At 41.8% G+C, this 15,400-nt stretch overlaps 2 protein-coding genes across 12 annotated transcripts in view; one reads left to right on the plus strand and one right to left on the minus strand.

The window, feature by feature from the left end:
* Positions 1-6,681, plus strand: part of LOC105470448 (DEAH-box helicase 32 (putative)) — a 62,550-nt gene extending 55,869 nt beyond the window's left edge. For all 5 annotated transcript variants that reach the window (XM_071068934.1, XM_071068933.1, XM_071068935.1 and 2 more), the window contains 5 exons: positions 1,279-1,470; positions 2,222-2,371; positions 4,010-4,197; positions 4,816-4,997; positions 6,331-6,681. In XM_071068934.1, the coding sequence (XP_070925035.1) occupies positions 1,279-1,470; positions 2,222-2,371; positions 4,010-4,197; positions 4,816-4,997; positions 6,331-6,502 (884 nt within the window). In that variant the 3' untranslated portion in view covers positions 6,503-6,681. The remainder of the gene's footprint in view (positions 1-1,278; positions 1,471-2,221; positions 2,372-4,009; positions 4,198-4,815; positions 4,998-6,330) is intronic.
* The window catches only part of BCCI (BRCA2 and CDKN1A interacting protein), a 28,129-nt gene that overhangs the window by 9,180 nt on the left and 3,549 nt on the right, over positions 1-15,400 (minus strand). For 3 of the 7 annotated variants that reach the window (XM_011722467.3, XM_071068945.1, XM_024789616.2), the window contains exons 3-7: positions 14,843-14,923; positions 11,828-11,917; positions 10,873-11,060; positions 8,593-8,767; positions 1,890-1,965 (exon numbers count right to left, since the gene is read on the minus strand). In XM_011722467.3, the coding sequence (XP_011720769.1) occupies positions 1,890-1,965; positions 8,593-8,767; positions 10,873-11,060; positions 11,828-11,917; positions 14,843-14,923 (610 nt within the window). Of the gene's footprint in view, positions 1-1,889; positions 1,969-6,635; positions 7,086-8,592; positions 8,768-10,872; positions 11,061-11,827; positions 11,918-14,842; positions 14,924-15,400 lie in introns of those variants that run through there. The other 4 variants (XM_011722446.2, XM_011722477.3, XM_011722457.3 and 1 more) reach the window with 2 other exon arrangements.

The raw sequence follows: 15,400 nt of genomic DNA on the forward strand, positions 1-15,400 counted from the left end.
CCCAGAGTCTTCAGCTCCAGCCCACTTTGCACTTACTGGAACTAAGAGAAAAACAACCTAGTGGCTCATAAATCCTGCAGTTTGGGGGTGCAGCTTTCTATTATGGAATTTGCTTCATTGTGTGACCTTTATTGCTATACCAGGAACCAGAAGGGTGGAAAAAACACATGTATTTATTTAATAAATATTAGGTTGGTGCAAAAGTAATCGCGGTTTTTGCCATTGAAAGTAATGGCAAAAACCGCGATTATTTTTGCACCAACCGATATATAGCCTTATTCCACAAAGAGAATATATTTCTTTAAATAAATGGATTTTTAAAAACTTTGGTAGAGATTGAGCATATATAATACTACATCATTATCGATGTTACATAAACTTAAAAGAGAAATAAAGAGATGGAGAGAATCAGCTTGCTATCTTTATTTCTTTATTTGCACTGGGAAGTAACATCTTTGTCTACTATTTCTAGCATCTGAGTTCCAGGTCAGTTGTGATTAATTTTTCTCTGTATTATGCAATGTATTTTCCTGCTTTTCATGCTTCTCTACTGGATGCTAAACCTTGTACATTTTACCTTCTTGGGCACTGAGTATTTTTTGGAGTCCCAGAAGTATTTTTGAGCTTTGTCCTGGGATGCAGTAAATCCTTTCAGGTCCTGCTGTATAGATGTGTCAGGTGGCAGTGCCCATCTAGGATTTCTCCCTTGTGTTTTCTACCCAGTGCCTCACAAATCATGAGGTTTTCCAGCTTGGCTGGTGGGAACAGGCCCTACCCTAGGTCCTGTGTCAGCACCCCTGTTCCCTCTAATCCTCTCACATGGCTTTCTCTGGCCTGAGGTGGTTCCTTACACACATGCGCTGATCAGTGGGGCTCTACTGCCTAGTTGAGGGAGCTCCCTCTGGCCCATGACTTATTTGTATGTCTCTCTCTGGTACTGTGACCGCGAGTTCCGGCCATGTTAGTCTCCCTGGATCCCTGGCATTGTTTTCCTACTGCAGGGAGGCTGGCAAGCTCCACCTGGGTGCCCCCCGCCGCATGCACACTGCAGCTGGGACCCTCTTCGGAGCATGAGCTGGACAATCACAGGGCTCCCCTCCTGAGTTTGCCGTCTCAGGAATCACTATCCTTCACTGCCTGGTATTTGGTGTCTTGCAAACCATTGTTTCACATATTTTGTCCATTATTTGCTTGTTTCATGCAGGAGGGAAAATCCAGTACCTGTTTCTCCATCTTGGCCATATGAGACTCTTAAATTATTATTTTTTCCTTTCCTAGCACCAGAAAGTTTGATGCAGGCATTGGAAGACTTAGATTATCTGGCAGCACTGGATAATGATGGAAATCTTTCTGAATTTGGAATCATCATGTCAGAGTTTCCTCTTGATCCACAACTCTCAAAGTCTATCTTAGCATCCTGTGAATTTGACTGTGTAGATGAAGTGCTAACAATTGCTGCCATGGTAACAGGTACTCCTTAATCACTATTCCTTTTCTTTTTTTGCAAATCTGCACTAGGTATAGATTTAAATGGGATCCATTTGAAATTATATTTTGAGGATAAAATAGCAGAGATGGTGATCAATTCATTTAACCTTTTGAAATGATAGTGAGGTATTTTAATCAGTTAGAAAAAGAAATTTTTCTTAATATGAAAAATTATCTTAATATAAGAAAACTAACTCAAAGTTCAGCAAATTTATACATCAGATGTATGAAAACATACTAGGTTTCTTTTACTGAAGTAATCAGTGCAGATGAAGGAAATTTGTCACTAGAGGTGTTTTTCCCCAAATAATGATGTGTGCTTGTTTTTTTATTTCCTATTGGCTTCATTCATCCTGGCTTGTATGTTTTAATTTATTCTAATACTGGGGGAACAGACCAACCATTGTGCTGTATCGGAACGGGTTCCAATCCTCTTCTTGTGTCTGGACCTCCGAGCACCTCAGGTTTTCCCTGCTCCTGCTGGAATAAAGCAGGGTATTAACCATATTCAATTGACCTTAGAAAAGCACACACACACACACAAAAGGAGAGGGAGAATTAGGATGACTCACTCTAAATTTCTCGGATTTCTAAGTAAACAAGAATAACATATTTATTCAGAGAACCAAGACAGGAGCCATGCCACTAACAGTTGTGACCCCTCCCCTCTGCAAGTTAGGCTAAGATAAAATGTCTTCATTATTGCTAACCATGTGACCTTTTTCATTTAAAGCTCCAAATTGCTTTTCACATGTGCCACATGGAGCTGAAGAGGCTGCCTTGACTTGTTGGAAGACATTTTTACATCCCGAAGGAGATCACTTTACCCTCATCAGCATCTACAAGGCCTACCAAGACACAACTCTGAATTCTACCAGTGAGTGTAAGTGAATGCTCAGAAATTACCTATTAATTCCACCTTCCTTTCCCCAGATAAGTCTGAGTCCTTACTAGTTATTCATCAAACATTCTTCTTCTTTAGCCCTGTTGGCCCCTTGAATGCAATGGCACTTATGACCCTAAACGCACCCACAGGCGTCTGCAGAGTGGGAGACGCTCACTCCCCCTGCTCCCGCGGAGCTCTGGTGTGCCACCACGGTGGGCCTGTACTGCCAGAGCTCCAGCACTCCACTCAGCCAGCCTTCAGAGCAAGCTTGCTTGGGGCATGGTGACGGGGACACAGACTCATACATGGGTCTGCGGAGGAAGACAAGGAACAGCCACCTCTACATGCCCACTGGGTCAGAGTTGTGCTGTGCACCTTCCATATCCTGGCACATTGACCACATGCATGCAGAGAGGTTGCAGAGCTCCAGATACTGGTGCAGAATAGGCTGGGGTGCTGAGGGAAGGCTGTAGAATTGCTGATGGAGCTTGGCAGAGGACAGCAGAGGGTGTCCAGAGAACAAAATGGCGCGTGTCAAAGCACAGCCACAAAGTCCTGTGTATGCCTGAAGGGCAGTGGGTAGATTACCTATCACAGGAAGGTACTCAGAAGTCAACTGGAAGCTGCTATTCTGAGACAAGAGGACAAACAGGGCAAAGCAGCGTGGCAGAGGCTGGAGTCACCCATGAAGGGCAGCCAGTGAAGTCCCTCCCTGAAATTTTCCATGATGTATCTTTTACTTCCTTTGCTCTGAAAGATGGTGTGAAAATATGTGTAGTGTGAAAAATATGACAGCAATTTGAAAGACAGTAGAATTGTATAAAGAACAGGGAGTTACTGTTTCAAAGCTGAACAGAAAAAGTTGTCAGTGGAGCCAGAAGGTACACGGGAATTTGGTGGCATCTTTTGAGGGCATGCTGAATGGGTGACACTAAGTACGTGCTCTCATTGCTCCGAGTGGCACGAGTGGACAGGACGGGGTAAATGAGGGTCTTCTGCCTGCGGTGCCATGGCCGTGTACATTCCCAGGTCCATCTTAAGTAATCACAGCTGGCCAGAAAGACTAACTTCAGACTCACCCACATGCCTGAATTTTAATATAAAAGTTACAGCTAGGGTAGATGAGCTTAACTGTAACATAATTCCCAAATCCACCTGGTAGTAATCCTTTTCTTATCATTAAATAAAATATGAGATATTTCCATAGATCAGAGGAATTTATACTGTGGGCTTTTTTCTGCCTAGTTTGATTAAATGGGGCCACATACATCCTTGCTGTATGCAGAGAGACAAAATATAGATCTTACAAAATCCTCTCTGGCCTTTATGAGCCACAGATTAGTGAAATACATCTTCAGTCACCACTAGGAAGTTTCCAGTTGGCTGGGATCACAGAACCCCAGCAGGTGGCATAGGTGCTGTCAGTGGCACCGTCTCCCTTCCTGGTAGTGCCCTGACAGCCGACCTCGCAGCCACCAGAAATCCTTGTCCTTGCTGCCTTCCTGCCACTCACCTGTGTGGCCTCCTTTGTAGGAGAGGAGAGCACAGGGCTTAAAGATGGCAACTGCCTGGCCTGGGCTCTTTAGAGCTTCTGACAAATCATTTCTAAATAGCCTTGTGTTCTTTCCCTCCTAGACTGTGTTGAAAAGTGGTGTCATGATTACTTCCTCAACTGTTCAGCACTCAGAATGGCAGATGTTATCCGAGCTGAACTCTTAGAAATTATCAAGCGAATTGAGCTTCCCTATGCAGAACCTGCTTTTGGCTCCAAGGAAAACTGTCTAAACATAAAGAAAGCTCTTCTGTCTGGTTACTTTATGCAGGTGAGAGGGGGTGGGGTTGCCTCGGCATAGGCTCCCCTGAATTGCACATACCCAGGACATGCTGCCAACAATCACTCACTTAGGATGATGATTTCGACATTAAGTAAAACAAAAATCCATGTTATTATTAAAGATTTGATACTTAAATATCCTTCCCCTCAAGGGAATAAAGGGCCAAGGCAGAATATGTAGTCTTAATGGAGAAAAATGACATTTCAGTATGGATTTCCTCATCTGTAAAGTAAGGTTCCTACATCACAGGGTCATTGTGTGCTAAACACCAAGTGTAAAGCACTTGGCATTGGAGTGTATGTCGCCCATAGTATGGCGGGTAGTATGCTATGTTTCATCTCATGGCCAAAACATTAACCTCACAGCTGCACCGTTTTAGCACAGTGCCCTGCTGTTGCTCAAGTTAGTTAACATCACTGTCTCAAAGTTTTAGGCAAAACATGCTTATGGCTTATTTTCTACATGTGAAAATAGGAAACATGAGTGGCAAATTTTAGTTTTAACTATCCCGTATGAAATACTTTGGTATTTTCTTCAACAAACATTTTTGTATAATGATCTCCGTATTAATACAAAATCTTTTTTCTTTAAAACTCTGCCTTTCAGATTGCTCGGGATGTTGATGGATCAGGTAACTACTTAATGCTGACACATAAGCAGGTTGCTCAGCTGCATCCCCTATCTGGTTACTCAATCACCAAGAAGATGCCAGAGTGGGTCCTCTTCCATCAATTCAGCATTTCTGAGAACAACTACATCAGGATTACCTCAGAAATCTCTCCTGAACTGTACGTTTAATGGGGAAGAAAGGGTTGTTTTTTTTTTTTTTATTTCATACCTGTAGGAGTAAATGACAAATCTGGCTTTTATTCTTAGTTCTAAAGTTTATACTGATGGAATCTTAATTTATGTTGAGAGTACCTACTAAGGGCAGGCCCCTGTGGATACCTAAGAAATGTCCTTGCCTTTTAGGAGATTACAGCAGAGAAAAGAGTGTAGAAATAAAAACAAAGACCATGTGTCTTTAAGAGGAACAGAATGCTAGAGAAATGCACTGTTTGCAGGTGCATTGACCTTGAGAGGAATGAGCTCAGCCATCTTTCAAGAGCCACTGCAGTTGGAGTTGTTGGGGAAGAGGAAGGAGGGGAGGCTGAAGAGAGAGGCAGGCACCACCAGAAAGTGTAAGGCTTTGTGAGCCACATAGTTTACATTTTATCCAAGTGCAGTACACAGCAATTGGAGCATTTTAAGCAAGAGTAGCATCTTCTCAATATAGTTTTAAGGATCACTGTAGCTGGCCAGGCACCTTGGGAGGCCAAGGCAGGAGGATGGCTTGAGCCCAAGAGTTCAAGACCAGCCCTGGCAACATAGCAAGACCCCATCTCTACAAAAGAAAAAAATTAGCTGGGCATGGTGGCATGCGCCTGTAGTGCCAGCTACTTGAGAGTCTGTGGCAGAGGATCGCTTGAGCCCAGGTCAAGGCTGCAGTGAGCTATTGTCACACCACTGCACACCAGCCTGGGAGACAGACCAAGACTCTGTCTAAAAAGAAAAAAGAACTGTGGCTGCCACATGAATGGAAAGGAGAGGCAGTGGCGAGAGTGTGACTACTCTGCTAGTCTTTGAGAAGCCACTAGAGTCTGGATCCATTTAGAAGTTTCCACTACTATTCCGGCAAGTAGTGTTCAAGGCAGCAACCAAGAGTGACTCATAGGTGTCTGGCTTACGCAGCTGGATGTGGAGTGGTACTAGTTAAAATGAGAAAGAAGCAAAGATACCCCTAGCCAAAGCTCTCCTAAGCATACATGATCAGTGCCTCTCGTATGGTGTTGGGTCTTAGAGGAAATACTAGTTTCCACTAAAGGTTAGTGGTAGACAGCACTTCCACTGTGTGGCGTAACACTAGAGAGGCCAACTTATTCTAGAAATACAACAGCATTGGCTGCATGAAAACCAGAAAGTATTTATTTTACAAAGTCGGACTGAGATACTGAGGAGTTCAAATTAAACACCGGTTCTGCAGGTAGATGCTCCAGGGATGGGAAGTGCCCAGACATAATGTTTGGTGTCTCTCACCACCTTCCCCACTCAAAATCTAATCTTTTTGTTTTAAACAAACAGATTTATGCAACTGGTACCACAATACTATTTCAGTAATCTGCCTCCTAGTGAAAGTAAGGATATTCTACAGCAAGTAATGGATCACCTGTCCCCTATGTCAACAATGAATAAGGAACAGAAAATGTGTGAGACGTGCCCTGAAACTGCTGAACAGAGATGCACTCTACAGTGACTCCCCAGCAAACGCAAGGTGCAGTAGGGTCCCAAAGTTAGCTGGGTGGCTGAGCTGCTGGGGATGGCAGGCATGTGACGCGAAGATGGATCTCACACCCACGGGACAGTCTTGAAGAAAATAACACTGTGTGTATTATTTTAAAATAAAAAATAGAAGTTTTTATTGAGTTCTTTAAATTACTACTCCATGTTTTTCTTCTTCCTGGAAAAGTTTTTAAATCAACCACTCATAATTTGACCAAAATTTTAAAAACTGATACTTTGTAAATGTGTCACAGACACATGGGACAGAACCCTACTTTTTGTGGAGGACCTTAATCTGAATAAAGTCATGAGTTTTTCAGTAAATCTCCACTGAGTTTTCTGGTAATGTTACAAAAACAGGCCCATCACTGTCCACTGGAAATGGGTTAAATAGATAGATATTCTTTCAGTTTATCCATGATTTCGTTCATCTTGTCGCCTGGAATTAACATCACAGTTCGCAAGGGCGTCATTGGTACGTCATCAAAAGACCATTTGCCTCCCAGACAAGTGTCGCTCTCCTCCTGCACTGAGTAGTTGAACTTCAGAATTGCCTTCTAAACCAAATAAGTAACCATGAATTAAAAATCGGGACAACCCAAAGACAAAACCCATTTAATCTACGGCAAAGAATAGTATGTTTGGCATATGCTTAAATAAGAATGAGAGCTAAAAAAAGCAAAACTCAGAATTTTAAAAGTTCAAATGGACATTCAGGCAGAAGTTATAAAACACAAACCAAGTAGATTTTAAACCCACATGAGGAACAGGGATAGAGGCGTGCAACTTCTAAGAGATGAGCAAGCAGCTAAGTGATATTTTCATTTAATTGTCAAAATAATCTTGTGATACGTAAGTGAAATTAAGACTCATAAAATTTGATAATTAACTAGAACTGGTCTTCAAATACTCTTTTCTCACTTTCTCAGCTGCTTCCTTAGCATCAGGCTTTTGTGTGAAGACAGAGTAAATCTGCATACCCCGCCATCTTAAAACACCCATACATACTCCCCGCAAATGGTCGACCTGAGGTGCTAAAGCATGTTTTTTAAAAATTACGTTCACGATTTACTTCCTGGAAAAGAAGGGCACAGCTAAATTTGTAGTGCTTTAGTCTTCTGTAGAGGTCTTAAAAGTGATGTGATATCATCCAATTCAGGAAAATAGTTCCCCTCAGAGATACACTTCAAGATTTTTTTTTTTTTTTTGACAGAGTTTCGCTCTTGTTGCTCAGGCTGGAGTGCAGTGACGCGATCTCAGCTCACTGCAGCCTCTGCCTCCCAGGTTCAAGCAATTCTCCTGCCTTAGCCTCCCGAGTAGCTGGGATTACAGGCATCTGCCACCATGCCCGGCTGATTTTTTTGTAGTAGAGATGGGGTTTCTCCATGTTGGCCAGGCTGGTCTTGAATTCCTGGCCTCAGGTGATCTGCCCGCCTTAGCTTCCCAAGGTGCTGGGATTACAGGTGTGCGCCACCATGCCTGGCCCACTTCAAGATTTTTCAGAGGAAGAGAGGGTGAGAAAGAATATTCTCTGGTATATGGCTGTCCATCACAGTACAAGCTACCTTTATAGGAAAAAAATGCTGGAGAAATCCCACCAGCGGGATGACATCCACGACTAAGGACACAGAGTAGCAGGGGTGCCCCAGCTTCCACACTGACCAGCTGTGTGATCTCAGGTAATTTCCGTCATCTCCCTATAACTTAAAAGTCCACAACCATAAACCCCAGGCTAATGTCTACCTCTCCGCATGGTTTTAGAAGGAAAGATTTCACAGGAAGCGTATTATAAATGCCTAATCATTCTTAGCAGGTTAATCGCTTTTCTCCTCCTCCTCCTCACGCTCATAACCACAGTGCAGGCAAGGAGGCTAGTGCCTAGCCTCTTGAGTACCTACTACGCACCTGGCACTATGTTAGCTGCTAGGTCCTATGGGGAAACAGAAAAACAGTGGCCACACTTGAAAGACTTGGACATAAAGTGGGAGAACAATAGATCTTGATAAATCATTTAAGAAAATCCTTATTTACATCTAAACAAATAGATAAGCAGGATAGTCTTACCTCATAGAAAAATTCTTCCTCTGCATTTGCAAACATTAACGCAGCTTTCTTTTTGTTGCTAAGTTTCTTTTTGGAATTGTTTTTTCCTGCTTCCACAAATGTCTTACTAATCAGAAGGTAAAAGTAGCACTTCCCACATGGCTTATTGGTTCTGTGTGCCTCCGCCAGTTCTTTCCTACAAGGCACACACAGCATTTGTTTACCTGCTGGGTCAAGTGAAATACATCAACAAACCAGAGCACAGAGAAAACCAGGTGAGGCATCTTCGGTGGGTTCTGCTGTGACGTAGGCATTCAATCTGAACACTTAAGTCTACAGCAATGATTTTTATTTACATAATCAGTTGCATTTCAGATTGATTATGTACTACTTTTTATAATAGTATATCTCTCAGATTATGCTGATTTGTGGATATATAGCAACTAACAGATCAGATGAGTCTCAAATTCACTCAATGTATCACTGCTCTGCCTGTGCAGAAGTTAAAAATATATGCGAATCTGAATTTTTGAATTTTTTAAATCTATGAACATTTAACTGAAACACACAAAGGTATACAGCCACAACCAATGTCACTACAGCCTGTGACTACTACTACAGTCAACTGCTAGAGTCTGGAACTAATTTCTGACATACTGCAGAAACTGCATAAACACATACCCGAAATTCTAGCAATGAAATGGCCACAAAGCCTTAATGCTGCTTCTTTCTGAAAATTAAGCATAGCCCTGTGCATGGGGATGCCCTTGAACAAGGGAAGAAACTCAGAACAACCCTCCTCTTCAGCTTTTTTTTTTTTTCGTTTGGAGACAAAATCTCACTGTTGCCCAGGCTGTAGAGTACAATGGCGCAGTCTCGGCTCACTGCAACCTCCACCTCCCAGGTTCACATGATTTTCGTGCCTAAGCCTCCCGAGTAGCTGGGATTACAGGCCTGCACCACCATACCCGACTAATTTTTTTGTGTGTGTATTTTTAGTAGAATTGGGGTTTCGCCATGTTGGCCAGGCTAGTCTCAAACTCCTAGCCTCAAGTGATCTGCCAGGCTTAGCCTCCCAAAGTGTTGGGATTACAGGCATGAGCCACCATACCTGGCTTTTTTTTTTTTTTTTTTTTTTTTTTTTTTTTTAAAAGATACAGGGTCTTGCAATTTTGCCCAGGCTGGAGTGCAGTGGCTATTCATAGGCACAATCATAGTCTACTGAGGCTTGGAACTCCTGGCCTCAAGCATTCCTCCTGCCTCAGCCTCCTGAGTAGCTAGGACTACAGGCGTGCACCACTGCGCTTGGCTCATTTCAGCTTTAACAGGACTAGGAGAAAGCAAATCACCCTCCTATAAAACCAAATAAATGTGAGCTCCAGCTGATCAAAAAAAAAAGAAAAACCACTTAAAGCACCAGAAGCACAATCTGAACTGCAGCTGAGAGAGCAGGGAGCAGGAGATAAGCACCGAATCCCTAGGGAAAAACAACAAACCTAGAGGTTTCCAGAGTAGAGTTGCATTCCTACAGCTATTTAAAGGAAAACCACAACGCAAGTGCTATGACCTCTGTCTAGGCCAAGCACTGTGACTGACACCTGTAATCCCAATACTGGAAGGCCAAGGCGGGAAGATCGCTTTAGCCTAGGAGTTCAAGACCAGCCTGGGCAATGTAGCAAGACCCTTGTCTCTGCAGAAAAAAAAAAAAATTTTTAATAGCTAGAAATAAATAAGAGAGTGTGCCTATATTTTGTCCTCTATTGCAAAGCACAGGCAATACAATTCTTAGTGCACTCAGTTTGCTAGACTTCACAGCTACATTTGAAATATTTTTGTAAACTTAAAACTCCTGGATTAAAAAATAGAACAAAAACTCTGAAAAGCTAGCCATAGTATCAGGACTATGGTTTCATTAGTTATGAAACATACCCACAGACTTTGGAAACTTTACCAGTTTTGTTATTATTGTAATTGTTCATTATTTTATTCGTGTTGCAGAGAGCTATCTGTGAAGGTGAAAACTTCAATCAAATGGAGATGAAAAGTCTATTATGAAATTATCTACTTATATACCACTTAAATCTTAAGTTTAAATTTCAAGATTATTGTCACAAACTCTTCAAAAAGCCAGTTGTTAATAATGTATGCACTTCACAGGATGTTTCTTCCACTCCCCTCACACTAAACCCGCTTAAACCAAGGAAAGAACTCTTTCTATACCTGCATATTCTACTTAAATGACATTCATGAATCTACCTGAAAAAAAATTACTGTTCAAAGACATTTTCCCAAGTCTCTTACTGAAGCTGCTGGTACATGGGCAGAGCGATCTGTGGAGGGATATTAATGAATCTTTCACTTAGGAGAAGGCCCACAGGCTTGGTGGTGTCATTTAAAAACTTGTCCAGCTGTTCAACCATGCTCTTTTCACAATTCTTCTCACAGAAGCTGAGAATCAACTCTTGAATTTGTTCGGCACACTGGGTACCCTAGAAAGCAAAGAGAAAGCTTGTTTCCTATTACAAGCCATCACATACAGGAGAAAACCTGAAAGTAAGAGCTATTACTTTTCATCTTACAGCTAACGGCAGTCTCCTGCCATAGCCTTAACGTCTTGTATGTCTTCAGTGTTGACTGCTTAAGCATTTCTCAAAAGCAAATACACTGGTTATTTACCATCCCATGATCAGTGGTAAGAGAGTCATCAATTAACATGCAGACACACTGGAATGGTAATTCTAGTCCATCTCATAAAGATAGATGGAAGTAACTGGAAAGTTTATTTCAAAATTAAAGATTAAGTGTAGCCTGCATCTTATTCTAAGGAAGGTAAGCAGCTGGTTTACTTTTTATTACAACTCATCAGAGAGTCAATAAAAAGAGATGAATCAAAACAAAATAAAATGTTAGTAAGTGCCCTCAACATGGAGGCAGCAAAGCCTGAAAATATCCCCACTACACAAGTAGCAAAGATAACAGCTGCAGACACACAGCACAAACAGCTCCCGCATCAGTACTAACATCAGGACTGCAAAGCCAGATGATTCCCTAAAGCACAGGGAGCAAACACCTTTAACTGGGTACAGACCCAACACCACCACCTTCATATCAAAAAAGGATTACAGTAAGATTTCACAAGAGCACTTATCCCTATAGTTAGTATCACTGTCTGACATAAGACATTTTAACCATGCATTAAATAAAAGTGGTTTTGGCCTAAGAAATAACCATTCAGATGCCACCCAGTGAAACCAACCTTTCTTTCAGTTAAATTTAAAAGGCTGATGAAACCAAAAACCTCATCTTCATCCACATCATCATCGCTGTCTTCTGAAACATCCGTTTGCTATTTTAAAAGAAAAAATATTTAAATGTTATATTTAGTATAATACCAAGAGTATAATACCAAGTCTTGGGATGTAGGAATTATTTATCTTTTCACTTTTCAAAAGCAACACTTTGTTTTACCACTGCACCTTAGAAAGCATTATATCTTAAATACTGTCACAGTTTTACCACCATCATCTTGGAAAGCATTGTATCTTAAATACTGTGTGACCTTATTCATTTCACTTTACCTCCCTTGACTCATTTCAATCTGTCCCAGATTCTGGACAGATTGAAATTTCTTTGTACTAGATTCTTAAGTTATTTTATCAGATTCTCAATATAATACAAAACCAGAAGAGATAAAACCTCATGAAATAAAGCATTTTAATTTGTTTTCTACACAATTTGGCTGGAGCCAAGCCTTGCTTCTCTGCTGGCCCACAGCATTGTTTCATCTAAAACTCATGAGTTTCCAGAACACTTGTCAATCTTGACCATAAGTGAAGCTGGGCAGTGCTTGAGGGCCACTTATACCTACCACATGGGCAAGAGAGAAGGGATAAAAGAGAACCCCCCTGCCCTTTGTTCTATGATCCTAGGGACTGGCTCCACTGAATGCTCTGGGTAGTCCCTTTACTAAGAACAAGAAGTCTCTATCCTCAGGACACCTCAGGTGTCTCTGGAGAAGCCAAAGAAGCCAGTTATAACTGCAGAGCTATCGATGTAATTATCCATCTAAAGGGTGAATCCTGCCATTAGATAACCTCTTTCAAGGATAAAAATAACTGCTGCTTCTCCATATCCATTAGGTCTTCTAAGTGTCTTCTAAGACACGAATCAGCTAGAAATCACATTTATTTGATGAAAGGGCAGGTGGTCTGCTTTTTCCCATTGCCCTAATAAAAGGAAGCCCCTGTAGGTTTAATTTCTCATTTTCTTTACATTGAGTGCCATAAGGTTACTAATATTGTCAGAAGCCTTGAAAAGTGGACACTGCATTTAGTAACAAGTATGTTGGTGACCCTATCATTCAGTGTCAGAATTTTAGTTGTGTAAAAGTCAGATAAGAATGTCTGAAGAATGAATAGGAGGACAGGAAGTAGAAACCATGACTTAAGATTACTTTTCAAGAATTTTGGCTCTGAAGGTGATGTACTTTGAGTGGAACATTAGACTGAATGGAACTTTTGTTGTCTTTTTCACAACAGGCTAGGGAACAGGTGCTGGGAACAGGAAAAAGACATCAACAGTGACAGCTACACATATGTAGCACTTGTCAGTTGCCAGGCACTGTTCTAAGCAATCAGCAACTCATTTTGTTTACCCATGCACTCTACAAGATAGGTGCTAGTATCATCCTCATTTTCAGAGCTAGAAATGGAAATAGATTAAGGTACTGTGGCAGATTGTATCTTTCGCAGATGGCCCCAGTGGATCTCTTCTTGGACATGCTCTTCTGACAAAGTGACCTAGATACTTTTCTCATGGAGTGGTGGAATCAATGTGGCCTCCCCCTGGGTAGAAATTTGTATCTGTACTGACTAAGCAAATGGTGGAAATGGCACTATATCACCACTTCTGCCTGCTTCTTTTGGGCTGCTTGCTCTTGGAAGCAACCCAATATGTGGCAAGGCCCACATGGACAAGAACTAAGGCCCCTGGTCCAGAGTCCCAGCTAAGCTCACAACAGACAGCTAGGGCTAACTTGCCAGTCATGTGAGTGAGCCATCTTGAAAGGGAATCCTCCAGCCCCTAGTCGAGCCTCCCCAGTTAACATGATGGAGCAGGAGCAGAGATGACTTGTGCCCACTGAGCTCTGTCCAAACTGTAGATCCATGAGCCAAATACATGAGTGTTGCTATTTTACAACACTAAGCTATGAAGTGGTTTGTTATACAAACAACAGACAACCCAAAGAACCACCAGATGATAAGCAGCAGAGCCAGGGTCCAAACCAGTCCTATTTTGTTGAGCTCTCTACAACATCTGATAAGGATGACCATCCCCTCCTCCTTCAAATGTTGTCTTTCTTGCCATGTATGACATCACTGCACTGTTGTTTCTTGTACTTCTCCTGTCATCCCTTTTAATCTCCTTTGCTGGCTCTGCCACTTACAATACTCGGATATCCAAGTATTCTTGGTATTACTAAGGTGTCTGTCCCTTCCCTCCCTGCGCAATCTCAATCACTTCTATGACTTCAATAACATTTACGACAAACTCCCAAGTCTCCAGGGCTCCACCCGCTACCCGGTATCTCACAGGTAACTCAAACGCAAAATGTACAAACCCAAACTCACGTTCCCCCTCCTAACCTGGCCTTCTTCCATGTTTGTTATCCTGTTTGCTCAAGCTAGAAACCTGGAAGTCATCCTTGACTCCTTTTCCTCTCACTTTCAGACCCAATCAGGGACTAAACCCCATCATATTTCATCTCCCAAATATATTCTAAATGAGCCCACTTCTCTCCCTCTCCATTGCCACCACCTGGCCTACTGCATTTAATAAGCTTGGATTTCTGCAATGACTTCTGATCAGTCTCCCTTCCTCCAGTAGTCCTGCTTCCAATTTGAGCTAAACAGAATAAGAACTCTTCCCCCACCCACCCCAGATATAGGGTCTTGCTGTGTTGCCAGGCTAGAGTGCAGTGGCACAATCAAAGCTCATCACAGCCTTCAACTCCTTGGCTGAAGAGATCCTCCTACCTCAGCCACCTGGGTAAAAAGACTATAGGCAGGTGCCACTATGCCCGGCTAATTTTTTGTTATTTTTTGTAGAGACAGAGTATTGCTATGTTGCCCAGGATGGTCTTGAACTCCTGGCCTCCAGCAATTCTCCCACCTTTGCTTCCCAAAGTGCTAGGATTACAAGCATGGTGATGCCCAGCATGAACAGAATAAAGAACTAATTTAATCAGAATAAACACAATTGTCCTGCTTACCTTAATCACACTCCCAATATGGTTCTGTTGAATTAAGAGATCTGTTAGTTCTGCAGTGTTCACAGGAGCCTTTAGAAAAAGCTAAAAGGAGGAAAAAAATTTAAATTAAGATCAAAGCATGATTTCTAATAACTTCAAATCCTATATTCAAATACAAATAACGAAATTTCTGTGACTTAAGAAGATGACCTAGAAAAGCAATCCCAAGAGGGAAAGAAAAGCCCAGGAGAGTCAAAGAAGCTAAAGATTACAAAATTTCAGAAAAGCAGTCAGTGGTAATACAGAAGTAATGGGGGAGGGGGAGGAAAAAAGGGAGAAGAGAGGATAAACATAAGGCCAAAGAATTTGGTGAAAAGGACAGTAGAGGCTATAAAGGTTAAAGAACCAGAGTCATATTATATGAGTAAAAGAATAAGGAGAAGCAGCAAGCATCAATTTTATAGCACCAAACAGCACAGTTATATGACTGTTACATAAGAATTTTGAATTAAAAAAAAAAAAAATAGCTCAACTAATTAGCAGATGAAAGGAAATAATTCTATCTTCCAAGCAAGGTAG

This window comes from Macaca nemestrina, chromosome 9, assembly GCF_043159975.1.
Source record: "Macaca nemestrina isolate mMacNem1 chromosome 9, mMacNem.hap1, whole genome shotgun sequence".
NCBI lineage: Eukaryota > Metazoa > Chordata > Mammalia > Primates > Cercopithecidae > Macaca > Macaca nemestrina.